Source organism: Melanotaenia boesemani, chromosome 5 (genome assembly GCF_017639745.1).
Source record: "Melanotaenia boesemani isolate fMelBoe1 chromosome 5, fMelBoe1.pri, whole genome shotgun sequence".
In the NCBI taxonomy this organism is placed as follows: domain Eukaryota; kingdom Metazoa; phylum Chordata; class Actinopteri; order Atheriniformes; family Melanotaeniidae; genus Melanotaenia; species Melanotaenia boesemani.
The window spans coordinates 30,482,230-30,510,180 of NC_055686.1; the positions used below are offsets into that span (position 1 = coordinate 30,482,230).

General features: G+C 42.1%; 2 protein-coding genes across 3 annotated transcripts in view; both read left to right on the top strand.

The window, feature by feature from the left end:
- eml3 (EMAP like 3) overlaps nucleotides 1-814 on the top strand; it is a 45,840-nt gene extending 45,026 nt beyond the window's left edge. For both annotated transcript variants that reach the window (XM_041986521.1, XM_041986522.1), the window contains one exon: nucleotides 66-814. In XM_041986521.1, the coding sequence (XP_041842455.1) occupies nucleotides 66-272 (207 nt within the window). In that variant the 3' untranslated portion in view covers nucleotides 273-814. The remainder of the gene's footprint in view (nucleotides 1-65) is intronic.
- Nucleotides 815-4,453: 3,639 nt separating this feature from the next.
- Nucleotides 4,454-27,948, top strand: mta2 (metastasis associated 1 family, member 2). Its single transcript, XM_041986540.1, has 18 exons — nucleotides 4,454-4,864; nucleotides 12,512-12,579; nucleotides 13,675-13,768; nucleotides 17,453-17,570; nucleotides 21,341-21,404; nucleotides 21,482-21,599; nucleotides 21,677-21,779; nucleotides 22,177-22,276; nucleotides 22,370-22,558; nucleotides 22,909-22,983; nucleotides 23,158-23,216; nucleotides 23,310-23,410; nucleotides 23,592-23,731; nucleotides 23,812-24,040; nucleotides 24,118-24,207; nucleotides 24,297-24,415; nucleotides 24,529-24,671; nucleotides 26,360-27,948. The coding sequence occupies exons 1-18, from the start codon at nucleotides 4,837-4,839 to the stop codon at nucleotides 26,514-26,516; spliced, it is 1,995 nt and encodes a 664-aa protein (XP_041842474.1). The 5' UTR covers nucleotides 4,454-4,836; the 3' UTR covers nucleotides 26,517-27,948.
- The last annotated feature ends 3 nt before the right edge of the window (nucleotides 27,949-27,951 follow it).

The window sequence follows — 27,951 nt, forward strand, 5'->3', positions numbered from 1 at the left end:
AAAAATCTTCCTGGTTCTTATGTTGCGCCAAATCTGGCTGCTTCAGCTCCTCCTGTCCTCCTCAGGCACCAAGCCACAGGTACGACGGCCACGGCAGCCACGTCACCAACGTCTGCTTCACCCACAACGACTCTCACCTCCTCTCCATGGGTGGAAAGGACACCTGCATCCTCCAGTGGAAGATGATTGGTGGCGGGGTGGGAGACAGCGGAGAGAGGATGGCTTCGGCCTCGTCCACCTCCACCAGCTCTCCAGAACTGGCTTCCAGCTAGAAGCGGCTGCTGTTGCCCACAGTGAGCGGAGGGGGGCCAGTTTCCTCACAGCAGCAGAGGTAGAAGTCGTTTAGGGGCTTCGTTCGACCCTGGCAGGGGGACGTCTGCGTTAATGTTAACCTTTAATCATGTTAAGCCCCCGAGAGACGGAGCGGTAACAGTCTGGAGACCGTTACAAGAAGTTTGTTGGAGCAGAACACAACTCTGGTCATGACTTTGGTTTTCTGTGAACTCTTCTGTTTTACTCTCCCGTTTAGCTCATTTACCAAAGTATTGCCTTGTGGCCACTGTGCCTACAGAGATGTTCCCACATGTCTGCTGATGTCTTTAACAGGGTTTGTAGATGTCTCAGTTCAGATTTTAATTCATACTTTAGGTAACACTGTGAAAATATAAACTCTGCATCTCTGACTAAATCATTCTTCTGACTTTATCTCTGTAAACTTGAAAATCATGACTTTTAGTAGAGTTTTGTACATATTTAAAATATGTTGACAGTATATTGATTTTGTATCAAGCTTTCAATAAAAAAGTGAAGACTGGAAGATGTGCTGTCTGTGAAGTGTCACTAGGGGGCGGTAGTGCCCCACGAATTGTTCCCAAACCAGGCGGTTCAGGCTGAAGCCTGAATCTGAAACAACATGAAAGATCAGGGCTTTCCAACCTGGATCCTCCTGGAGTTTTCCTCATTTATTACCAAGTAAAAAAAAAAAACAAAAAACAAAGGCTGTTTGGGATAAACATTTAAAATGAGACTTCTGTCCTGTAAAATGTTTGATGTATGCATAAATAAGTCACAATGGATAATTATAGTACAAACTCAACTCCAAAAATGCTGGAACTCTGTGAAATGTAAATAAAAACCTAATTCAATGATTTCCAAATCTCATATTTTAGTCTCAGAAGAAGATAAACAACATATCAGATTATGAAACTGGTGGAAAATATGAGCTGATTGTGAATCTAATGTAGCAACACATCTGGACAAGTAGTTCCAGGGTGATGTTCGGCATGGTGTAAAAAGTAGTTCCAGGGTGATGTTCAGCACGGTGTAAAAAGTAGTTCCATGGTGATGTTCAGCACAGTGTAAAAAGTAGTTCCAAGGTGATGTTCGGCATGGTGTAAAAAGTAGTTCCAGGGTGATCTCCTCAGCACACATTTTATTCCCAGTAGACCATAAACAACATCAGAGGATGAAACTGAGACATTTTACCTTATGATGGAAAATATGAGCTGATAGTGAATCTGATGCGGCAACACGTATGTAAAAAGTAGTTCCAGGGTGATGTTCGGCATGGTGTAAAAAGTAGTTCCAGGATGATGTTCAGCATGGTGTGATAGATGCAGGATGTGGTTCAGCATTGTCTTGCTGAAATCTGCAAGGCCTTCCCTGAAAGAGACGTTGTCTGGATGGGAGCAGATATTGCTCTAAAACCTCAATGTACTTTTCAGCATCGATGGAGCTTCACAGATGTGGAAGTTGCCCACGCCATAGGCACTAATGCAGCCCCATCCCCTCAGAGATGCAGCTTTTCACCTGTCCACTGACAACAAGCTGGATTTCTCCTCTCCGCTTAAGTCTGCAGGACACGCCATTTTCATCCAGGTTTCCACTTTGCCTCAGACCATTTTAAATGAGTTTTGGTCCAGAGAAGACAGTGCTGGTTCTGGATCCTGTTCACATCTGGCTTCTTCTTTGCATGATGCAGCTTATCCTGCATTTGTGGGTTTCAGGGTGAACTGTGTTCACAGACAGTGATTTCTGGAAGTCTTCCTGAGTCCATGCAGTGGTTTCCAGTAGAGAATCATGTCTGCTTTTAATGCAGAAGATCACCAGCATCCAGCCTTGCCCCCGGCACACAGAGATTCCTCCTGATTCTCTGAATTTTTCTGATGATATTCTACACTGTAGATGCTGGATCTTCAACGTCTGAGGAACATTTTTCTGAAATTGTTCCACAGTTTTAGATCCAGTTTGTCTCAGATTGGGGAACCTCTGTCCATCTTTCCATCTGAGAGACTCTGCCTCTCTGAAATGCTCCTTTCATACCCAGTCATGTTACTGACCTGTTGCCAGTTAACCTAATTAGTTGTCAAATGCTCCTCCAGTTGTTTCTGATTTGTACCATTTACGTTTTTTTTGCTTTCAGTTATACTGACATCATAAATCTGACTGTCCCACCTCCAGCCCTCATCCAGCGTCATCTCTGTACATGGTGACAATATTTGTCTTTCCAAACTTAAGTAGAGGGTCTAAAAGTGATAAAACCCACCAGATATGACAACTGTGTGAAGTTAATTGGCTGATAAAACTTGTGATAATTGTGTGAGAAGTTTTTCTCATTATCAATGAAACGTAAAGTATTTAACATCATTGGCTCTTTGCTTTCATAAGTTAGCTTTGTATTTTTCATCAAATTGGCATTTTTGTTGTAATAGTCACTTCACTGTTTCTTCAAATCTAGACCCGTTCCTCTCCATTTATTTATTCATTTTTAAGGTTTCATTACCATGTGCCACCTTTTTCCAGTCTGTACCACATTATGCTCCCTCCTACAAAAATATTTCTCCAGCCACCACTGTGATGAGCAGAGAAGTGTAAAAGCTAAATTGTTTTTAATGTTAGTGATCCAAAGCCTCGTGTAATGTTAATTTTAACATTTACCTGTAAAATGTTAGTGTTTACTTTACAGATCAACGTAATCTATTTGAGATCTCAGAGTTTTAATCAGAGGTCTTACAGACACCAGTTTTTCACAGCAGAAAAGAACCACAAAGACTTTCATAGTCTTAACTGTTGCTTAAAATATTGTTTTAATTACTCTGAGCCATGAATCTCTCTCTCTCTCTCTCTCTCTCTCTCTCTCTATATATATATATATATATATATATATAGGAATACCAATCTGTGCACTGCCTGGATTGATTACAAGAAAGCCTATAACTCAATGCCACACACATGGATCATGGAATGCTTGGAGATGTATAACATCAACAGGACTCTGAGAGCCTTCATTGCAAACTCAATGTGGCAGTGGAAGACCATCCTTGAGGCCAACTGCAAGCTTATTGCACAAGTGTCCATCAAATGTGGCATATACCAAGGAGATGTCCTGTCCCCTGTGCTGTTCTGCATAGGTCTGAACCCCCTCAGCCAAATAATCACCAAAACTGGCTATAGATACCGACTCAGGAATGGGTCCACCATCAGTCACCTCCTCTACATGGATGACATCAAGCTGTACGCCAAGAGCGAGCGAGACATTGACTCACTGATCCACACAACCAGGATCTACAGCAATGACATCAGAATGTTATTCGGACTTGAGAAGTGTGGACGGATACTGACAAAGAGAGACAAATATATATATATATATATGTGTGTGTGTGTGACAGAGGTTGAGTGTGTGCCTCATTTATGAAATTAAATAAAAAGCTTTATTTATCCTAGAGGGAAATTAAAAATTTTAATATTATAAATTTTATAACATTATTTTTAAATAAACTAAAGTTTCTTGGATTTATTCTGCTTTACTTTTTTCATAAATTAACATCTCATTAAAATGTTCAAAAATAGTAGGATAAATAAATAAGATTATTGTATTGAATTTTCTCAGTTAATTGCATTGAATTGATTTTAAAATTCTGCACATTGAACTTTATTAAAGTCAAAATAATTTTATTTTCCAAATAGGGAAACTAGTTGTGCCTGGATTACTAACAACATTTACATAATCACACAGAATATTAAAGGCGTAGGCTCAACGAAATACGTATAATAGGCAGAAAAGGTAATATGCATTTAATAAAAATAGGTGTGTAAGAACAATAGGCCAAACAAAACAATCCAGTAGTATCCAGTGGGCTGCAGTAGTAACAGTTCATGATAGCATTCAAATTAACCCTGCCTTATTAGGCCAAAATTAAATCCATTAAGTAAATAAAATAATTTTGAAATATACATTTTCAAGAACATAAATTGAATAGAGAATATGACAAAGTTATGAAGAGTAAATCAAATCTTTATTTTTGCAAAATCTCAACTAAACATTTTAAATTATTTTTACAGAAAAAAATCCTAATTATTTAGCCTTTAATAGAAAGTTGAGTTTTCCGGAGACTGACGGAGATTGTCGACCACTTCCGAAGATGAGGGCCTGCGCACGACCGAAGAGGACCAGCGAGTGTGGTTTTGTGTGCGAGTGTGTGTGTTGAACTGAGCGGAGGTGAAGAAGAGGAGGATGAAGCTTGGAGCGGAGGATGGGAGGAAGAGTGGAGTAAGAGACAGACTAGCTGTGTGTGAATGAGTGAGTGAGGAAGAGGAGAGGAAGGTCGTTCGTGGGGCCGATAAAAAAAGGACTTGTCTATTTGGGGACAACCCCCGCTGCATTACTAACGGAAACTTTCAACTTTTTTACCCGCCACAGCTCGGCTTGTGCCCGGAGCCGGCTTTGTTTCACGGCGGGGGGATCGGAGATAAATGAAGGAATAAAATAGATCCCCCACCCTATTTTTACTCACGCAGGGAATACCCTGGGACTGATTTTGATAAGATTACAAGAGGATGGCGGCCAATATGTACCGAGTGGGAGGTAAGGAATGGTTTATATTTTAGAGAACCCCCCCTTCAACACACACACACTCACACACAACGTGATTGTTCGATTCCGACAGCTAGCGGCTAGCTAGCTACTAGCCGTCTGTCCGGTTAGCCGCTACCTAAAGCTAGCTCTTCATAGCCTTCATGTGTACGTCAAGTTTTGCTTGGATGGACACGTCTGTTAAAGCATGTAAATTATAACCTCACCAAGCAAACGACTAAACACATTCTGACTTAGTTTGTTCACAGTTGGCTGTAAATATAATTCGATTCTACAAGGCGGCACATATGCAGCACATAAAACTGTTTTTAATCAACTTTAGAAAAATCGACGTTTCGTTCTGACTGCTTTAATTTCCTCACTAAAATATTCTACGACGGACAGTTCTGTAAACCCTTTAACAAAGTTATAAGATAATAATAACTGAAACATAAATAAATAAATAACCGGTGCAAAGTGGATAGTAACCGTAACGTATTGTACTTGTAGTTGTAAAGAAACGAGGCGACCGTAAACTCACATTTTCTGTCGTAGTGTGTACATATGTTTTCTTATTTTAAAACAGAAGCTAAATGATAATAGCGTTGGCTGCTAGCCGTTGTGATTAAGATAATATTCAAATAATTTTAGCGACGTCTGCCTGTAGCTAGTTCTGTTAGCTCGGTCAGGGGGAATGGGTTAATTTCATTATCGTTTCCGCCATAGTGCTTCATTTGCAGCGGTTAGCGTTAGCTAACTTTGCTAACTTTGGTTGCTAAACGTAGTTAGCTGAAAGTCACGTGATGTTACTGTATGTAGACCAGCTAACGTTATTTGCCTTCTGCTCCTGTTAGTCCTGTCCTGATTTTTACACGTGTTTATCGGCGTTTTAGGCGAATAAATGAGCAGGGAAACATTTAATGATGTATAAATTGTACAAATAATGTGACACAAGTTTAAAAGTGCCAGAGCTGGTTGATTTCTCTTCTAAATGAAGGCAGCACATAGTGTCCACTGGATGGAGACTATACGTTTAGAAAAACTTGTTTGAGTTTGTTGAAAGGACAATGTTTTGTTTCCATCATTACCAAGCTGCAAATATTATTTGTAAAAATTAACCTCGACTCTTCTATGGATGCTGATTTGTTTACTCAGTGCTTATTACCTCTTATTGTGTTGTTTATAAATTAGTGGAGTTTGTTGGAGTAGTTTGTTGCGGAAGTAGAAGTGATTTATGGCCAGTCTGAAAGGCTTGTTGCTGTGTAAGCACTCACAGGGGTCTTTAGGGTATTTAGGTCATGGTGATTAAACGCTGCTCTGCAAAATATGGTGCATAATTTGGTGATTATGTCTTAATAGTTTATTTCTGTGAATGATTTTGGAACATGCTGTGCACCCTTTTGCAAGTTGTTTTCTAATATTGTGATATAAAAATCTGGCCTTAAAATACTTATGAATAAATTCTAAATAAAGTTTAGAATTAATAATAATTTTAAAAAGCTAACTCAAATGAATATACTATATATCTGTGTTAATGGACCAAAACAGAAAACTTTCTGCCCAAATGAGTCCAGTGGGGTTCAAAAAGGAGGATTAGGCTTCTTACCCCACATAGTGATCTTAATTCTTTATAAAAAAGTATCATTTTAACCTTTATTACAATTTGTTACCATAGTTATTTCACTGTGTGAGCCCATGCCACCATGGATGTCTAAATATAATTCAGATTATCCCTTGTAGCTTAAATAAGTTTGATTAATTTTTAAGTGTAAAAATCACTTTGTTTTCTTTTGGGCCGGTTCCTCGTGTTGATTTTGGCCATAAAGTCCACACTTCCACCCATATCTTCTGCAACTAACAGGCCAAACATTTCTAACACAACTTCAGACTTCTCACTAACTTCACACCAACTTGACCAGCAGTGGTGTGATGCTGTGTTTTTATCTCCTCATTCTTCCCCTCGCTGGACTTCTTTTTGTGCTGGAGATTTATGTGGCGCGCAGGCGTCGACATTACTTCCCAGCTGGCAGTTGGGCGTGGTCTTTGCAGGGTGTTCAGGGCTATTTTCTGCCCAGATAATGTGAGGAGACCCAGCAGGGGGCCGTTTTCATACTGCTGAGCTTTGACGGCGGTTCGGTGTGTAAGAGGCTTAAGATGGAAATATGAATGAAGGACATCTGAGTTTGTCTTATTTACATAAAGATCAGCTGATAGACTATAGCTGCGTATGTAAATGTTGGCTTATAAATAAAATAGTCAGTAAATAAAATTCATTGTAGTCCACTGAGTCAACAAACAGCATAACTAATGCAGGGATTTATGCTAAGAAAAAAAGAAGAGAAACACGAATGAATGAACAACAATGTCAGATATTTTTACACGGAGAGTAAAGAGAGCAGAGATGAACCCAGTGCATCATGGGATGTTTCCTAGCAGCCTATAGTCATGGTACCACTAGGGGGCGATAAGAGTGATTTGTTTGTGTGAAATAAGTTCTGATTGTTACAATTTTGATTAGGAAATTACTTCACAAATACACACGAAAATACCCCCAAAAACCTTAGCGCCTTCTGGTGGTCCCATGACTCCATAATGAAACTAGAAAAACACAGCAGAATTTCCTGCATCTGCCTAATGGGAAACCAGCAGAATCTGGTGGAATCCAGTAAAAATGTCAAATATCCCGACTTTTCTTCCAAATGAAATGCTGACATTAAAGAATGAATAGGTTTAAACTGGAATGACTGTGAGATTAAAAGATGTAGCTTTAATTTAAGTGAATGGGACATTTATGGTCATGAAGGTACCCAGAGGGACTAACTGATACTACATAAAAAAAAAAAAAAAAAAAAAAAAAAAAAAAAAAATATATATATATATATATATATATATATATATATATATATATATTTATTAAAGGGGTAGTGCATAGGGCTGCGTCATTATGACCAAAATAATAATCACGATAATTTTGATCAATATTGTAATCACGATTATTAATCATGATCAATCACGGTGTTTGGAAAAACATGTATTTTTATTGCACCAATTATAAACAAACTATGTGGCAACAATTTTTTGTGAAAAATTAAACTTTAAATTAGAGTAGATGATAATGTAAAAAAAAAAATTACTATTAATTTGTGAGAAGTTAATGTAAATAAATTAAGAGCTGTTCAGGAGCCAAAAGAGCCGAACATCCCATTACTGGTATAAATATAGCTGTAATGGATGCTACTGTGAAGAGGGATGTCGTGAGAAAGGCAAAAATTGATGAAAAGAAAACCTAAAAATGTTTAAAACTGCTACAAAATAATAAAATTAAATTCTTCAGTCAATATTTTCTTTGTTTTTCAAGTTTAATTTTAATTGAAGACATTAATATCTGACGGTAAGCCAGCGCAGGTTCAGCCAGCAGCAGCTTTGTACGTTTCATTTTCAGCCTGGTCATGAAACAGAGGTGCAGACCTAGTAGTGCACCCTTAAATGTGTTCTTTGAGATGTGAACAACACAGTATTACTTAATTGCTATGAAAACCACATATACTGTTGATAAAATCTGTAATTATTACATTTCTTTAAAAAAATGGGATTTTTTTGTGTTAAAAATGGCTCATAACGTCCCCTATAGGGTAAAACCAGATTTCGTTTTTCGTGATGTAGAGCCATACTTGGTGGAGAAAATGTTAAAACCTCACAGCCCCACCCTCCAGATGCGGGTAGGCGGGTCCTCGCCTTGCAGGCATAGAAGCGACGCCCACCAACACATACGTGGGCAACACCAACGTTTTTGATGAAATATTCCTGCAATGGGACAGATTTGTGCTTCTGAGGAGTGTAAAAGTAACACTGGACTTTATTCTTTACCTGCTGATCCTCATCTGGTGACAGACAGCAGCTCAAATCGTAGCAGCAGCAACTTACAGCAGCACTTCCTGCAGCTGCCACAACCTGCCGCAAGTCTCCACAGCTTTCCAGAGCTGCTGGAGCTGCTGACAGGCCAGTGTAACAGCGCTAACATCTCAGATTGATACGCTGCAGGACCACCTGGTTCATGTGTAGCTGAGGAGATTCAGGACGGGAAAGTCTTCCACCTCAAAGACGCTCTGAGACATAGCTGCTTTGTGAATCTAGCTTTCCATCTGTCTAGTGGACACTGAGCTGTTGTCTGTCAATCATTTCTACCTGTGCGTCCCGACCCGCCCACTACCTGCAGAACAAGCTGAATGGTCATTCCAATACAGCGTTTCCAAAAGGGTTACGCTTGAAAACCAACCGCGTGCATGAAAACGGAGTACACGCATGGTAAACACTGGTGCGTGTACGTGATACGAACGAGGTAACTAGTAGTGAAAACACTAGGGAATTGCTAGAGAATAACAGTATTTACAAGTAGAGAATCACCCTCGCGACAGTCCACTGTGTCCACATGTGGACCAATGTCCTCGCAGCGGTGACCAGCGCACTTTCAGTTCTGTCACCGTATGCTCGGCTAAACCGTCCTCACTCACTTGAGATTTGACACTCTGGAAATGGAGACTGGTTGATGTGTCTTGTCCTCTGATTGGTCGGTTTCCGGCCAACAGCACAGCTATGTCAGAAAGTGTTGTCAACACGTAAATAAACAACGCTGAGCATATGGATAAAGGAGCGATTCCACTGAATTCTTGGAAACCTAGACTGCATTAGTTCACCAAAAGGTGTAAAATGCATCAGTTTCAAAGATGTGTGGGGAAAAAAAGACCAAATTTGATTAAAAAGAGTTATGTCAAAAGGTCATGCTATTACCTGCAACGCTGTACTGTGACCCCGTGTGACTTGGGGAGGAAATATGTTTTTATTGTGTGGTGACACATTACTGATGTGTAGTTATTAGTTTCAAACTTCATGCTGTCTTTTACAGTGATATGAAGTAATACAGTTTAGATGTGGGGTTATATAATGTAGCTATAAAGTGTGTGTGTGTGTGTGTGTGTGTGTGTGTGTGTGTGTGTGTGTTGGGGGGGCAGCCGCTCGGTGCAGGTAGCTCTGCGTGAGTAGGTTATCACTTCACCAGAAGCACACAGTGTTCAGGCAGCATGTAAGATCATTATCTTCTCCAGAGATTAGTCAAAGGCCTTCCTCCTCTTCATCACCCTCCAGCACCTGGCACGCTGCACCACCCGAGACGAGGACATCCACACCAGCCGTTCACAGCTGCGTCAGCACACACTCTGTTTCTGATCTTATTTCTGTCTGATGCTTCTCGTGTATCACATCAGCGGAAACTCGTCCTTTCATAACATGGTGGGAATCCAGTGTGTCCTTCTGGAATCACTGGTCCTTCTGCTGGTTTAACAGAGGATGGCTGCCTTAAAACAAAGCGATCTCCACCGTCCTTTTCTTAAGAGCCTTGTTTTGCGTGCACATCCTCTGTGTTATGTAACTGGAGATGCTGTGTTCCTTCGCTGTGAACAATGAGGTGATGCTTCCCTGTTCAGGCTTTACATCACTGTGTTAAATAGAGCAAGAAATCCTCTCTGAGTCCTTCCCTCTCCATCTCTGCTCCTGGTGATGCACCAGAAACAAAATGATATCCCTAGGAGACAGTCTGTCCCTGTTAGTGGGTGGTGGACCAGATGGAGCAGCATCACATGCTACAATCACACACTGGTTTTAGTGGTATGATGGATGATGGCTCCATGTCTGGAGTGACAGTCTAAAGACTCACTGTTGATTTAAAACAACAGAATTCTTCACTGTAGACTGAGATTTGATACTAACGGAGGTAAAGGTCGCCGATCATCAGTCACTAGTCTGAAGCCTCCACTAGAAGGTCCGTCCTGCAGACGTCACCATTATAGATTTCCTTTATGTGATTATTGTAAAAGAAATGTATTTGTTGCTATCTGTTGATGCCAACACAACAAAATAATATAACAGCAAATTAAGTAAATTCCAACTAAATTTCCTCTGCTGTGTGAAGAATAAATAAATCCTACAAATGATCTCTGGATTTCTCTCTGAGAACATGGATAGAAAGGCTACAGGACTTCTACCTGGACTTGGGAGGCTTCTTTTTGGAAGCGTTTCTTTAGAAAGCAGGAAAAACATCCAGCTAGCTTTGACTTCCAGCTACCGTTTAGCAGAGTAGCTGGTGCTTTTTGACACAGTTGCATGAAGAGGGTCTTCAGGGAAAATAGGCTGGGAACCACTGATCTTCACGACGTACTGGTCCCACCATAGGAGGAGGTTTCCACAGCTTCTGCTGCAAAGACGAGAGAGAGGTGTCCAGACAAGATGCTGAGATTGTTCCTGATTATTCCTTTGACCTGCAGGGGCTCCAAGTTTCTGCCAGGGGTTGAAATTCACTGCAGATAGTTGGCTTTACACAGTTTAACAACAGTTTAGCAGAAAGAGCAGAAGTATACCTGGTTAGAGCCTCTCTCACTAATGATATGTACACACAGGTTTGAGTGATATGAGCCTCAGTGTTGTCTGAGCATCCAGATCTGCAGCCCTGTAGCCAGAAGCTAGGGCTGGGCGATATGGCCTAAAAATAAAATCTCCGATTTTTTATAACCAAATCCGATTTCCGATTTTAATCGATTTTTTTTCCTTTTCTTTTACAAAACATAAATAAACTTATTAAAACATTCATTTGTTTATATAGATGAATGCTAGCAAAAATAAAGCATATAATGTCATAGCTCTTCCACCATATAAACGACTTCATATCTTACATTGAAATATGCCACACAATGCATCCGTGATCTCTTTCCATCTGGATCCTTATCATACAGGATCCACTGCAGGAATAATTCCCCTGATGAAGGTTGTCTCTTAACAAGGGTTTGCAGCATTTCTCACTGCAGTTATACGTACAGCTAAATCCCTAAATGAGTGAAGGGTCACTTTACTGAAAATCTGTCAGACAAACACCGTTCTGGTGTGGAGGGAGGGCTAAGTCTGCTGCTAACTAACTATGGAAAAAATCCCAATTTTCAAAAAAATTAATCTCCAGAAATGGAAAATTCGATTTATCGATTTTATCGATTAATCGCCCAGCCCTACCAGAAGCATCAATCATCAGAACTCATTCATTAGTTTAAAGGTATTAAAAAGGAGCAGATGAGCTTGTATATGTATACTGTAGCCTCTGATGCCGGCTCAAACCACTGGAGCTGATCAATTAGTGCTGCCTTTATTTCTTCTGTTTTCACAGGAAATTTCTAACAGGAACAAACATGTCAGATTAAAAACATTTTTATCAACTGATATCATATGTGAACATGTAAACAATCAGACATGTAAAGATTTCCATTTCACACTTAACGCTAGGGCTGCAACTAATGACTATTAACTCATGATAAAAACAAGATTTAATTTAGTTTTCTAGCTCTTTCCTGATTTCTACATTCAGCCGTGGGTCTAAGAAGTGTTCAGAATGAGCGTCTGTCCTCCTCAGTTTTAGTTTTATCCCTGAATTTTCCCAGTGGGGTGGATTTGATGGCTGATTGCAGACTTTAGCCCACTGACCTCCTGGCCTGTGGATGTGGCTTACAGGAGTCCCAACCATTAACACAATGAGCTGAAGCTGCTTTATCTGAGCATCTGTTTACTGGGATGTATTGTGTTTGAATGATGGATTTTACTGAACTTCTTTTCTTCTCCTTGCAGACTATGTTTACTTTGAGAACTCGTCCAGCAACCCGTACCTGATCCGGAGAATAGAGGAGCTCAACAAGGTTGGTTTTCTCCCTTATAATGCTGTTTAAACATGTGTTGTCTGAGCTCAGTAACATCCTGGCTGTCTATAAACTGCTGTAACGACTGAACACTGGTACAGGACCCACTTATATAACCAGAGCATATGACACTGGGTTGTTTCCTAGTCTCAGGATTAACCTCATTTATATAACACTCTTACATTAAAGGCTTGTGAGGAAAACCAGCAGGTCTGTAAGACGGACAGGGTTCCAGTATAGACGGACGGGTCCAGTATAGACGGACGGGTCCAGTATAGATGGACAGGGGTCCAGTACAGTCCATGTAGAAGGAATGGCACCATCACTACCTGTGGCGTTTAACTGATCCTAAAGTTTCTATCAATTCAGGAAGTGTGGGAAGTGGAAGAAAAAGGTCACATGACATGACTGATCAGGTTTTCTGCCTCAAGACAACCAGCGTGACCATTTGCTCCAGTCTTTTACTTCCAGCCATATGCAGTGTATCCTGTACTGCTGCTCGCTAATCATGCCACATGGGCTAATGTATTTACCACAAACATGTTCATTAAAACAAGTCCGGTGCATATGTTTTTCTACAAAGCAACATTTGATAGGTTTGCAGGATTTAAAATACCATCTGCATGTGCACATAGGATTGAAGCAGTGCACCTAATTTTTGACCAGACATGCACCTGTGCAAGTCTAGAAAAAGTTGGTAACTTGTAGTGTATATAATTTAGAGAGTTTGCAGACTCCTTTAGTGATTGGTTAAAAAAAAGCAACAAATATAGTGAGTTTCTGATGTTATTGGAGACTTTTGGTGACTGTCATGAAAACACAAATCACTCTTACTCAATGAGCAGCAGTGCTGCTTATGCCTGGGTATGGCTCTGCTGTAGACAAAACAAAAAGTTAAAAATGCTTCACAATAATATGTTGACTTATTATATTAAAACTAAACCAGACTTAGTGTCACTTCAACTTGGGCGAGTATTATTTTTTACCATGTGCACCAGTGCACTTTCCCTCATAAACATATTTGTAGCCCAGGTTTGGATGAAAAGACAGAGGATTGAATGACGCTGATTTTAACTTGCGACTGTGTGCTTGCAGACGGCCAACGGGAACGTGGAGGCGAAGGTGGTGTGTCTGTTCAGGAGGCGAGACATCTCAGGCAACCTCAACACTCTGGCTGACAGCAATGCGAGTGAGTAGACGCCTCGCAGCGCTTCTTTAATGGGGGACCTTTTTCACTGCTGCACCACTAAACCTGCAGCAGGAATATGTTTAAGGGGGGGACCTTATTTACCACTGCACCACTGCTACACAGTGGTGTGGTGGTTAGCACCGCAGCCTCACAGCAAGGTCGCTGGTTCGAGCCTCGGCTGGGGGGAGGTTCGAACTTGAAGGTGGTGGCCTTTCTGTGTGGAGTTCGCATGTTCTCCCCGTGTATGCGTCGGTTCTCCGGCTTCCTCCCACCGTCCAAAGACATGCATGTTAGGTTAATTGGTCACTGAATTCTCCCTAGGAGTGTGTGTGTGTGTGTGTGTGAAAGGTTGTTTGTCTCTGTGTTGGCCCTGCGATGGACTGGTGACTTGTCCAGGTGTACCTGCCTCTCACCTGTTAAAATGCTGGGATAGACTCCAGCTTCCCTGCGACCCGTAATGTATAATCGGAACAGCTAATGAATGAACTAATTTCTGTAAATCTGTAAATTATCTGTTTGACTGTTACATGTAAATTTAAATAATATGTAACATTTTTTTTTAATAAAACATTTTCATCCTAATTATGTCTTCAGGATGTTCAAAGCTTGTGCCTCTGGGGTGAAAATGACCCACCAAGCTGACCTTTTATTTAATGCTTGTCAATAGTTCGTCACACCTTTAGTCTGACATGACTGTATCAACAACCCCATTGTTTTCAAACTGTTTAATTATAAATGGTAGAAACATAAGATGTTTCTTTGAGATCAAAATGGCCCCAAAGGACAAGAGGAGGGTTAAGAAAACCGACAGAATCATTTCTGTAAATAATCTGTTGACTGTCGTCAGTGTTTATTATTAGTAACATATATAGTTATACAAGTTTATAATTGTAAAAAGTTATTCTCATGCTTTGTTTCTAATAAATATTTTACTTCAAAATCAATAAAAATCGTTACAAAAAATGTTTTACATCTTTAACACACACACACACCCACACACACGTAGACTTTTACAGCCAACAGAACCGGATCTGATCGTCTATATGATCCATTCTGTCCAAATGTGAAGCTCGTCTTCATCAGGATCAGACGCTATTTTAGAATAAATATAATGTCGCCTCTTCCTCCTCCTCTTCCTCCTCCTCTGCCCTGTGTGTGATCAGACTGGGTGTGGTGGGAGGAGGAGACAGTGGGGAGGGTCTTAATGACATGCAGACTGGATCACGTTCAACCACCCCCCCCCCGAGCTGCACTCATCCACACAAAGACTTTACGCACCAACCACACCTAAAATGGATGCTGCTGCTATTCTTGCACCAGTTTAACCACTGGTCTCAGACCAGACTCCAGCACTAATCAAACACCTTTGTTTTCTGTATATTCTGAACTGTCTACTAAATCTAAAATATCTGGACTGGTGAGCAGCACGTGTCTAATGCTGAAGACGGTTCATAAAGCTGGCCGTCCACCAACACTTCCAAACCCAGGAACGAGGCAACCAAGAGACCAGAGGTTCATTATGTAAGGTCCAGCAAACCAGTGACATCTGACCCCTGGTTCATGTCGGACCTTTTAAAACTGTCTACATGGCAACAGATATGTCATCAAGTTCAACGTCTGCTGCAGCTTCATGTTCTGAACTTCCTCCATCCATTTTCACTGCTCAGCAGGTTTACTGGTGCAGCAGTCAAAAAGGTCCTCCCTCAAATGCGTTCCCAGCATCGTTTATGCGGTTTAAAGCAACAGCGAGAGCCATTATCCACCAATAGTGAAAACATGGAACCATGGCGAACTATCGCAGGAGTAGCCAACCGACCAAAAAACGAGCTGAAACGAACTTGGGTTCTGCAGCTGGACAAAGATCCAAAACATCTGAATCCTATTGAGATGCTGTGGCATGCCCTTAAAGAGGCGGTTCATGCCAAAACCCTCAAATGTGGCTGAATTACAACGATTCTGCAAAGATGAGTGGTCCAACACTCCTCCACAGCGCTGGAAACGACTGGCTGCAGGTCGTCGCCTCACCGCAGCTGTTGCTGCGAAGTCGGCCCAGCCAGTCATTCGGTTCAGGGGGAAATCGCTTTTCACACGGGGTCATGCCGGTTTGGAGTTTTTCTCCCTTAATAATATAAATCTTCATTTAAAAACTGCATTTTGTGTTTACTTGTGTTGTTTTGACTAATATTTAAATTTGATTGATCTGAAACATTTATGTCTGACAAATATGCGAAAATAAATAAGAAATCAGGAAGGGGGCAAAGACTTTCACACCACTTTATTTTTATCGTGTATTTATTATTAATTTATTTAATATTTGATTTTGTTGTATTTCAGTCATTTTCTTTCTCTCTCTCTTTTTTTTAATGTTATTACTAATTTTCTTACTGGTCTGCCTTAAAGACATTTTATTTATTTTCATTTAATTGTTTTTATTTTATTTTATTTTCATCTCATTTCTTTTATTTTTATCTACTATTATTTATGTAGTATTTTTTATTATTTAATTTAGTTTATTTAATTTGATTTAAGTCAGTTTTTTTCCTTTGATTTCTCATATCTAATTTATTTGACTCATTTATTTATTGTTGTTTTTTTTGTTTTTTTTTTATGCATTTGTGCATTTAATTTTATTCCAGTCGTATTTTTCTGTAATTGTAAATGAACGTAGGTGTTCGAGGTGATCAACGTCTTGAGCTGTAGATCAGCTCACCGTCACATCTCTGTAACTATTTGTGAATGAAGCTGAGAGGTTCCTGAATGCACCACGGAGTAATGTACCGACATCTTCAGTCTGCTGCTGATTATTTCTTCTGAATCACTTTATCTGCCTCAGCTTCTTCTCCCCTCCTCTTCCTCCTTCTGTGCATGCACACATGTGCACATGCGCACGCACACACACACACACACACACACACACACACATACACTAGTTCTCTGTGCTAAACAAAAGAGTGTTGATCTATCCCCGAGGGCCTCGGCACACACATGGTTAAATCTGAATTTCCTTGTGTGTGTGTGTGTGTGTGTGTGTGTGTGAGTGTGAAGAGTTGGGATGCATGTTGGGGGGGGATGGGCGCCTCAGGTTTGGTACACAGGGTTTCCTGCTTTGTTTGGCAGGGACTGGCTGGACAGGAGGGGGGTTGAGAGGTTAACAGGAAAAGGGGCGTGGCTTAAGGTGCTTTCCTTCTCACTATATTTCTGTTTCTCTCGCTCGCTCTCTCTCTCTCTCGCTCTCTCTCGTGCCCTTACTCACAGGGTTTCCTGTGGCTGAGTGCAGGGGCGGAGTCCACGAAGCTGAAGCCAGCTCGGCCCTCCCCTCCAGCTCGCAACAAATTACTCACCAGCCTGAAATTAGGAATGCGCAATCTAGTGGCCGACACACATTATATCACATCTTCATCAGATGGAAACATCGTCTTCTGTTAGATGATGATGATGATAGATCAGATCCTTTCGAGACTTTCACTTATTGTGCTTCTCAGACAGCATTTAACACCAGAAAACACACCAGAAAGTACTTCTTTATTTACTTATTTTTCAGGACTGATGTTGATTAAATGAATGAAAACATGTTTCTGCTGAATTGGACGGATCTATGACAGCCTGACTGTAAACATGTATTAGAACAGTGGTGGTTGTTGTTGGAAGAGAAGCAGCACTGACGTTGATGTTTTGTGTTTGCAGGGGAATTTGAAGAGGAGTCGAAGCAGCCGGTGCTGGCTGAACAACAGAAACACCAGCTCAAACACAGGGAGCTCTTCCTGTCCCGACAGTTTGAATCCCTACCTGCTACACACATACGGTATGAGTTTGGTGGAAAATGGTCAAATAAACTGCTTTATCACTAAGATTCACACAGATATCCAACCAGCCAATCACACGGCAGCATGTAGTCACGTAGATGTGGTGAAGGCGACTTGCTGAAGTTCAAGCTGAGCATTAGAATGAGGAAGAAAGGGGATTTAAGATACTTTGAATGTGGCATGGTTGTTGGTCTGAGTATTTACTGGGATTTCCACCCACAACCATCTTTAGGCCACTGGTTCTCAAATTGGGGGGTACACGTACTCCTTGGGGTACTTGGAGACAATGAAAAATAACAAAAGTTTTTAGAGTCACAACAAACAAACCCAAGTCATGTACATACCAGGATTTCTGACACATTCTGGATCAAACCAGTTAATACCACCTGTTAATCACTGTGGGAACTTTGACCGGTGGAGTCCTGGTTTAATCGTTCTGGAAAAGTTTGGAGGGAAAACACCAGGAGAGGACATCTTTAATGCTGTTAACATATTTTCCCATGAAAACACTTGCAGATGTAGTTGTGGATTATTATTATAATTCATCGTGACTAAAACATGTTCTTTTGAAAAATATTCAAAAGGTTTTGTGTTTTTATTAAGTTTAAAATTTAAGGCTACAATTCACACAGACTCACCAACACTGGACAATAGAAGATGGAGAAACATTGCTGGTCCTATGAGTCTCCATTTCAGCTCTACATTCAGATGCTAGGCTCAGAATCTGCTGGAAACATGAAAACGTGGAACCATCCATCTTCTTGGCCCCTTAGTACCAACTTAGCATGGTTTAACCCTTAAAACTCCAAGCCATTTTTCACTTTTTTTGTCCGGTCTGTAGAAGCTGTAGCTTTTAATCCCAGTATAAACCAGTCAGCATCAGACATGATGTTTCCAGCCTCAGATTATGAGGCAAAAATGATGTAAAATGAAAGTATCAATAGATATAGCAGCATAAAGGCCGACCAGAAGAAGAAAGCAGAATTTATTACTAACAGAACTTTGTGGAAATAACACACAGATCAACAGGGACCAAGCCTTTTCTCACCTGCATCGTTCCCTCAAGTCTTCGCTTTCAGGAGAAAAAACTTTGGCATTGAAACAAACACACAACAGAAACTATTTCCATATTTTCACTTTTTCCTCATTTCCAGTTTTTCCTGCTACTATTTACCTGCTATCCTCACTAAACCAACTCCAGCTCAGCTGCTTTGTGGCGCCACTGTGCATCAGAAACGTCTTCTTGGCTTTATTCCAGCCATAGAGGAGCATTGTTTTTCTTCTTTTCAGACACACGCAGAACTTTCTGCTCACTGGTTGATCTTTGACTGCTCCTGATTGGACAGTTTAAGCCGTGTTTAAGCTGTGTGTGATGGGAGTCTTCAGGCCCACAGCAGGAATTCTGGCGTGTGGCAATTGGTGATGGGAGTAAAAAAAAAAAAAAGCATGATCCATGCGTGCAAGGGGAAAAATATCGCAGACTGCTGAGCGGAGACCTCTTGCTCTCAGCCAGCCATCTTTAATCGTTACTGTTTCTCCAAACGCTTCCCTCAGTTGGTGTCAGTGACACTTCTGTGCTTTCCTGCAACCAGTTTGGCTTTGCAGCAGCAAGTGATGAAGCTGCAACGTCGGCTCTACATTAGTCTAGTCTGGATAGCTGTTTCTGCACATGACGCTGTAGAAACCTGATATTCTCTACAAGTGGAAAAGTTTTGTCCTGGCATGAGTCGGACACATTCATAAAGCAGCTGTCCGAGCTGTACATGCGACTGTTTGCCAGGGGCCACAGTCACCTCGGACATACCGTCGTCCAGGGCACCCGTGAGGGATGTGGGTGCTTTGCTGTGGTGAGGTGGCTCGACACCCACGCTTAACTTTACGTTTTTGTTTTTTTTTTGTCTTCTTTTTTTAACTTTAGCGCAAACGTTGCTGCTCCAGTATCTCTCTGTCTCTGTGCTGTGCAGCTCTCTCCTCCTCCTTCTCTCCTGTTGCTCCTTGAATCATGTCGGGACTGTCAGTGATCAGCTGATCGGCTTTTCTGCCCCAACGCCGCCTCTCTTGTAGTTTATTTATCGTTGAACTCGTGTTGAGGAGGAGGAAACTAGCAGGATGTTGACGTAAAGCGGGAGCCCTTTTCAATTAGACAGCCTTTTGTTTGCATTTATTTTATATTATTTTCATTACTGGCTGAGGTTTGCTGGTGACACGGCTATAAAACCTGCTGGTCATATTGCAGCCAGATGGATCAGGATCAGGTGGATCAGGTTCAGATATCTAGCGAGTGTCAAGATTAAAGAAGAGGATGTTTTCTGTAAAGCATTGGTGCTGTGCAGATGTTGGATAGGCAAGTTTATCTTTTAGGAGCCATGAATGAGGTGATGGGTCTAGAAAAGTTTTATTGAGGGGGCCAGACAGGGGCACTGACCAGGGAAAGGTCAGAGAAATATTTAAAAAAAAATCTTTTTCAAGGCCTAGAATTTAGAAAATAATTAGCTAATTATTACAACTGAAGCGCTCATCAGATGTTAAATTTGGAAAATCAAACAGCCGGTGATATTTTTCAGTGTTGATGTAGAACAGCATGTAGACGTGCATCACTGCTGCTGCAGGGATGCTGCAGCTGTATCGTTCTGTTCATGAGTGATGGTTAAACTTCACTGTCAGACACGCTGCAATTCCAGCCTTTGTCAGACTTGATAGAAGTCAAATGGGTGTTGATCAGTGATGGATGTTCCTCCGTCTGACATCAGCCTGCATCCGTCGCTGGCTTGACTGGACTGAGGCATCCCAGTACAGAGCAGCTACTGGTTATTGATTATTGACCCAGTTACGTTTATTACTGTTTTCCCTATATTTATGAGTCCAGATTTAGACTGAACTATTAATGTCCCAAACCACGCAGCCGTACCATATCTGATGATGCTACCAAGAACAGCCTGATAGAAAGCAAACATGATCTCAGGTCGGACCCCAAACAGCCTGAGTCCGCATAAGAAATGAAGCCTTTGAGCCGTTTGCAGCACAGATAATTAACATGGTCGCTCCAGCACAGGGAACAGCAGTATATCCACTCTGTCAATGACATCTTGAAAAACTTTATTTACATGTGTGAGGACCATGTTGTAGTCACATGGAGTGCTACTATTACCATCTTTTTCATAAATTGCTGTAGCATAACCACAAATCTGGCTCCGCCAGAGGACAGCTCAGAGGTTAATGCGCTTATTTTTATAATAATCTTGCACATTTTAAAAGTGTGTAAATTTTTACTTGTAAGCAATTTAGAAAAAAATAGTTTTTAATAAAGAAATATTCGTGGGTTAAACAAAGGTGTAATGTGGTCTGTAGCACGTCCACTGAGGAACATCTTTAAAATCTTTTTTTTTTTTTTTTGCCATTAGGATGTGGCTTCATCATCATGTCCAGGTCTAAATAGAGGTCTCTTAGCAACATAGTAGTGATAGTGATCTTTTTATGATGAAATGTGAGAAATGATGCTGTTATCATGGATCATTGTGGATTAACCAGATAGAGTCTGAATACACACGACATTGCACCCAGACTGAGTACTTTAACTTTTTTGGAATAAACTTAATATAATTGAGTTTTTAAACACATCAAAGAGTCTTGTCTGTTATTTTTTTCCATCAAACCTTCAGAATCTTTAACATTCTGTTTCAGAGCTTTAGGTTGAAATAAGGAGGCAAACATGTTTGTCTCCGCTCTGTGAGTTCCTTGAATCATCCGTCTCCTCCTCTTGTCTCCTCAGGGGAAAATGTAACGTCACCCTCCTCAATGAAACTGACATCCTGGCTTCTTACCTGGAGAAAGAGGTAGGTCTGCTTCTTCATCACGTTTCTGCACCACCTGTCCATGTTCAGCTGTCACCTTTTCCACCTCTTCTGTCCAGGACTGTTTCTTCTACTCGTTGGTGTTTGATCCTGTTCAGAAGACCCTGCTGGCGGACCAGGGGGAGATTCGTGTCGGATCCAAGTACCAGGCTGAGATTCCTGACAAGCTCGATGAAGGTGAGACAAACATTTTCAGAGTTTTTCTTCCTGAAGTGTCTAGAATCAGATGCTGAACCAGTTCTGTCCTGTTTCAGGTGAATCTGACAACCGGGTCCAGGAAAAGCTAGAGACCAAGGTGTGGGACCCCAACAACCAGCTCAAAGACCCTCAGATCGACCAGTTCCTGGTGGTTGCAAGGTAAAGCTTTATTGCCATCTGCCATTCATTTACACCACCGTCACCAGATCCTGTTGCCATAGCAACTGCCTCCACTCCTCTCTGGGTGCAGGAAATGAATATTAATATATATATTGTTTGTCCTAAAGTTTTTAAGCTGTGGACAACTAGATGATCAGTTCCTGGTAGTACTCTGACAGACTCGATGGTCGGATCAGTCTCAATGTGACCTGAGATCTCAATATGTGTTTATTTATTTTCATGTTGCTTAATTTTTTTTTTTCTTCATTTATCTGGAAAACTGAAGAGTTCAAGAACCAGGCTGCTGCCAGTAATCTGCCTCCCTCTAGTGGTTATTGTAGAAAAGTCACCCAGTTCCCGCCTGAACCAGCTCAGTGGTTGTGTCTGTTGCTTTCAGAGCTGTGGGGACATTCGCTCGGGCCCTGGACTGCAGCAGCTCCATCCGTCAGCCCAGCCTTCACATGAGTGCAGCGGCAGCCTCCAGAGATATCACACTGGTGAGGCGTGACACATGAACACCATGGAAACCACACCTTTAATTCTGAACCTGAGCCCTGGAGCAACTTTTGATGCTTTCTCTCTCCTCTCAGTTCCACGCCATGGACACGTTGCAGAAGAACAACTACGACTTGGCCAAGGCCATGTCCACCCTGGTTCCTCAGGGGGGTCCGGTGCTGTGCCGGGATGAGATGGAGGAGTGGAGCGCCTCTGAGGCTATGCTGTTTGAGGAGGCTCTGGAGAAATACGGCAAAGACTTCAACGACATCCGTCAGGACTTTGTGAGCTCTCTTTCTCTTTTCTCTGAGTCACCATGAAGATCTGCTGGTTTAGGAAGACTGGAGCCGGTGGTAACAGGTTGAACCTGGGGGGTGTAAGCACACAGTGATGAGGCGCTGAACTGCGTCTGGTTGACATTTGTCAGATTTTAGTGTTCAGGCTCGGTGTCGGCTTCAGAAGGCTCCGAATCCAGGCTCAGCGTTTAGTCTAGAAACGGGACTCTGTCAGAGCCACAGCAGCACATCTTCATCATTTCTCTTCATCAAGACCTTGTAAAAGATTCAAAATGAAAACCAGATGCAGTAATCTGTCTGTACAGACAGGGATTAACACCAGGTCTCTGTGTCCTTAGCTTCCCTGGAAGTCTCTGGCCAGCGTGGTCCAGTTCTATTACATGTGGAAGACCACCGACCGCTACATTCAGCAGGTCAGTCGCCTCACAGCACCAAAAATACCATTAAACCTGACTCCTACCAGATCTGACTCCTACCAGGCCTAACTCCTTTCAGACCTGACTCATATGGACCTTGCTCCTATCAGACCTGACTCCTACCAGACCTAACTTGTACCACGTCTTTAATCATCTGATATTTTCCTCCAGAAACGACTGAAGGCAGCAGAGGCAGACAGTAAACTCAAACAGGTCTACATCCCCACATAGTGAGTATCTGTATCCTCTGAGTTTCTGCTCCCTTTTCAAACTGTATGTGAACCAAACTGGTCTGTGACCACCTCCCTCTGCTCCTCCACCAGCACCAAACCCAACCCGAACCAGATCATGGTGCCAGGCACGAAGCCAGGTATAAACGGAGCAGCGGGCTTTCAGAAAGGACTCAGCTGTGAGAGCTGTCACAGTAAGTTCAACCTTCTGTCTCCTGTCGCTAGGCAACAACCTGTCTGTCAACTGCAGCTCAGATTGTCTCAGATTCCTGTTTCAGCTTCAGTCTGGTCGCCATGTTGATCAAACATGCAGGAAAAATGTAACTAATGCTGATCTGTTAGTAAACATTCTGTGTAAATCCTTTGCCTCCCCAGCGGCCCAGTCTCCTCAGTGGTACGCCTGGGGCCCCCCCAACATGCAGTGCAGACTGTGTGCCTCCTGCTGGATCTACTGGAAGAAATACGGAGGTCTGAAGACCCCCACACAGCTAGAGGGAGCTGCTAGAGCTGGCTCTGTAAGTCTGACCGCCCACTGGTTTCCAGGCATTTTCTCCCTCCTCCTCTTCAGCCCCCCTCTTCCTCCCCCTCTGTCCAGGAGTCAGGCCCCCGTGCCCACATGACCCGCCAGGAGGTCCAGGGTCTGTCCCCGTTCACCCGCAACGAGGGCCGAGCCAAGCTTTTGGCCAAGAACCGGCAGACGTTCATCCTGCAGACCACCAAGCTGACCCGCGTCGCCCGGCGGGTGTGTGAGGACATCCTGCAGCCTCGTCGCGCCGCACGCAGACCCTACGCTTCCATCAACGCCAACGCCGTGAAAGCAGAGTGTATGCACACACATCCAGAACCTTCTTCATGTGGTCATGTGATCCAGGCCTCTGACTTCTGAACTCTGTCTCCTCAGGTATGATCCGGCTCCCCAAAGCCACCAAAACTCCTCTGAAGAGCAAGGTGATCCCTCGGCAGTCTCTGGCCGCCATCGTCAAGGATTTAGGTGAGACGTTGTCATGTGATCTGACTGAAGCAGAAGCTGACCGACCAATGCTGGTCCATAAGACTCCTTTCTGATCTTTGTCTCTGCAGCCATCTCTGCTCCTCTGAAACTGAAGGCGTCCAGAGGACCTCCGACACCCATCAACAGGAACCAGGCCAGTCAGCCTCGAGTAGGACAAAGCCTGCTTGGAAAGAGAGGCTTCGACAGCGTCAGTGTTCCTCATGTTTTCTCCTTTTATTCACACGGTTGTCTGCAGGTACACATCACAACTTCCTGTTTGCCTCAGCGGGATCCATTCAGTCTTCTTCTATGTCTCTGCAGGCTACAGGAGTCCCCTACCCCGCCAATGGGAGGCCAAACACCTCTGGCATGAGGACCACGTCCCAGTCGGTCATCAAGCGGCAGAAAGTCAGCCAGGGAGAAGCTCCAAACCCTGTGGTGTTTGTGGCCACAAAAGACACCAGGTACATCATGCTGCAGCACCAGTAGCAGATCTGGTGCACTCTCCAGTCCACTGTTAGGGTTTAAACCAGGTGTGACAAACTCGTCTTAGTTCGGGTTCTGGAACAGTCTGGTCTCCAGTGGGTTGGACCAGTTAAATACCAGCATAATAGCCTGTAAATAATAAATTGTTTTGGTACAAAGACGTATAAAATTCAAAATTAATCAGCTACTGTGTTAGAGAAAGGTTCTGCCAAAAACAATAGTTTTGGGTTAAATATGTGTTGGTGTGAAACATGAACCTCCGTGTCTCGCCGTCATTAGTGATGAGTGCTGCGCTTGCATTAAGTGCGTTAAAATTTGTAACTCAATTGGTTACATCAATTTGTTACCGTTAACGCATTATTTTTGACAGCCTTATACATATACATATATATATATATATATATATATATATATATATATATATGTATATACAGTATATATATATAATTTATAGTGAATGTGGTGAAAGAAATTATGAACGGATCTTATAATCCGAACCAGAGCAGGACGTTCTCTAACACAGTAGCTGACAGGTGGTAGAAAGGATTTATACTTCAGCTGTGAAGGGGCGGGTCTAGAGAAGGTCTGATGGGGGGCCAGTCAGGAATACTGACCAGGAAAAGGGGGCACAAAGGAGATGTTTTTAAGGTCTTGATTTCATGTAATATTGAACTGATTATTACAACTAAAGTGATCATTTCATGTAAAAAAGGGAAGAAAAACCCAAGTGAGCTTTGGCTCGTTCTGTTAATACAACACAGTAAAAACGAGCAGTTTTCAGGCATTGTCACGAATGGTGATTTATTATTAATCATGATTAATTTATAAGCTGTGATTATTCTGATTAAAAATTTTAATCATCTGAGAGCCGTAATTTAAATATATGTGAAATAAATTGTAGATATATTTAAGTTGTATAAATTTTGTATTTGAGGAATTTTATTTACACCTTTTTATTTATCGTTTTAAATGCATTTTTAAAAAGGTTTTAAACTTAATGTCATTTTTAGCATTTTATAAATATTTTTTTATTATATTGTACTTTTACTTATTTTATCTATTTTATAAACTATAATTTGTTATTTACACATTTTACACAAGTCTTCGACCAAACTGACAAAAGATCTGAATCAGATTTAGAGATCAGCTTCTGGTTTTTGTCTCTGCATGTTTCATAGCGAGATGCACTTTGTACTGGAGTCTAGCAACAGTGAGGAGTTTTTGGTAAACTGACGCCACCTTGTGGTGGTAGTGGCGCATTACTACCTGAGCTGGTTAAAACAAGACTGCCACACATCAAAGCAATGGTCACATTAAATATTTCCTTTTTTTTTTTTTTTTTTACCAATTACTGACTACAAAACCATCCATCCATGTTGTAACCTGTCAGAACTCAAGCTGGGATGTCTGGAAGTGGAGAAATTAGCAGAAGCTGTAAAGTGGACAGCGCTGTTCTTACGTTCCCATATAACTGCTTGGGATCTGAACTGTGTTTGGTTTGGATGCCGATGCTTGGTAGAGTCTTTTAGCCGTTTCTTTCCGTCATGTTGCTATGCTACATGTTAGCATTGCTGCTTCCTAGTGTCTGCAAACGTCTTCTAATAAACCACACAGATGGATTTAGATGGGTCTGATCATCTTATGTTTTGGTACTTTCCTTCTTCAGGGCTCTGAGGAAACATCTGACGCAGTCTGAGATGCGGCGGGCGGCGAGGAAACCTCACCTCCTGGTCCGGATCAAGCTGCCGCCGCCACCGCCTCGCTCCCTGGCCCTGCCCCTCCTTCCTTCCAGCACCAACGAGCCCATCGTTCTGGAGGACTGAAGAGGAGGGATGGAGGGGGGAGGGGTATTTTAACAGGACACAGGGATTGAGGGGTGGGGGGAGGGTGGGGTGTTTTTTTGGGGTGGGGGGGTCTGTGCTCAGGCCATGACTTAGAGGCAGCACAGCACGCCAGGGGATATCTGATTTTATCTGTTTTCATGCCATCTTTCTGTTAGTCCTTTTCTTTCCAGATGTTGACGTTTTCAGCACACACACACACACACACTGACCGAATGTTTTATTTTATTTTAATATCCACTCTGTCACTCTTTAACTTCATCCCCCGTTTTTAAATGTGTCATTCAAAAGCCAATAAGTCTCCTCCTGTAACCATGGTAACCAAGCACACGCTGTTTGTCCTCCATGTCTTTCTCTTTCTGGAAAGGAAGATTTCACTCTGCTCGCGGACTCGGAGCTGCCTCCAGCATCTGGTCCATCTGAGACCGCATCAAGTGTCGGGAACTCCCCGTTACAGGGGTTCATCCCGTGTTTGCCTCAGAGGTGCATGTAAGGTCCCGGAGGCAGGTGTGTTCAGGTGTGTTCAGGTTCAAACAAGCAGAGTGTTGCTTTGTTTTAGTCATTATTTACTCCTTTCACACAATCAGGTTGCAGAAATGTGAAGGAGTAAATGTGCCAACAGCTGCACGTGCTGTAAAGCTCAGCCACGTTTTACCCAAACAGGAGGAAAAACACCAGATTTTTACCTTTTTTTAGTCTGGATTTAATCCTTATTTATACTTACCGTTCCGGGCTCATCACACCCATGTTGTGGTCTACGTTGGGTTTTTTTTTAGATGCGAGAAACTGAACAAAAGTTGAGGTTCTGACCCGTTCGTGCTCTTGACACAACAATGTTGGCTTTTAGGTACGATGTAGTAGTTGAGCAAGAAATCCCGGATTATCCTGGTGATGTCAAAAAACCCAGTCTGAGTGGACATCGTTTCCGGATAAAAGCAGCAACATGCAGTCTCACAGGAGAGAGCTGGTTCAGAGAAGAAACCATTTTTATGACTGTGATGATGATGATGTAAATGCAGTTTTCCACCATCTCAGTTTGTTTTGTTTGCTTTGTTTATACCCCCCCCCCCCCCCCCCCCCCCCTCTTCTATTTGTACAATTATCTAAGGCTGAATCCCTGAAATGCAGCTCTGAGGGATAACTGGTTTTCTAAGAACATGAGGGCAGAGCCAACCAGCTTGTAGCTAATAAAGTGGAAAATTGGCATATTGGAATATTTTGTACATGTAAAGAGTGAAACTGCTCCGTGACCCTCCATCAGGTGGTCATTTCCAACAGGAAGTGACGGGGTGGATTTTTCTAAAATTCAGAGACCAACATGTTGAAACTGAAACTTTTTTTTTCTATTCCGTCTGTATCCTTAAATGTATCTTGATAAGAAAAATAAAGCTTTTCTTTTTTCTTCGTGGTCAGACAC

Coding starts and splice junctions, on each gene's coding strand:
- mta2 (XM_041986540.1), top strand. CDS start 4,837: ATGGCGGCCAATATGTACCGAGTGGGAG. Junction 22,277..22,369: donor CCTCCAGAGATATCACACTG/GTGAGGCGTGAC, acceptor CTCTCCTCTCAG/TTCCACGCCATGGACACGTT. Junction 22,559..22,908: donor ACGACATCCGTCAGGACTTT/GTGAGCTCTCTT, acceptor CTGTGTCCTTAG/CTTCCCTGGAAGTCTCTGGC.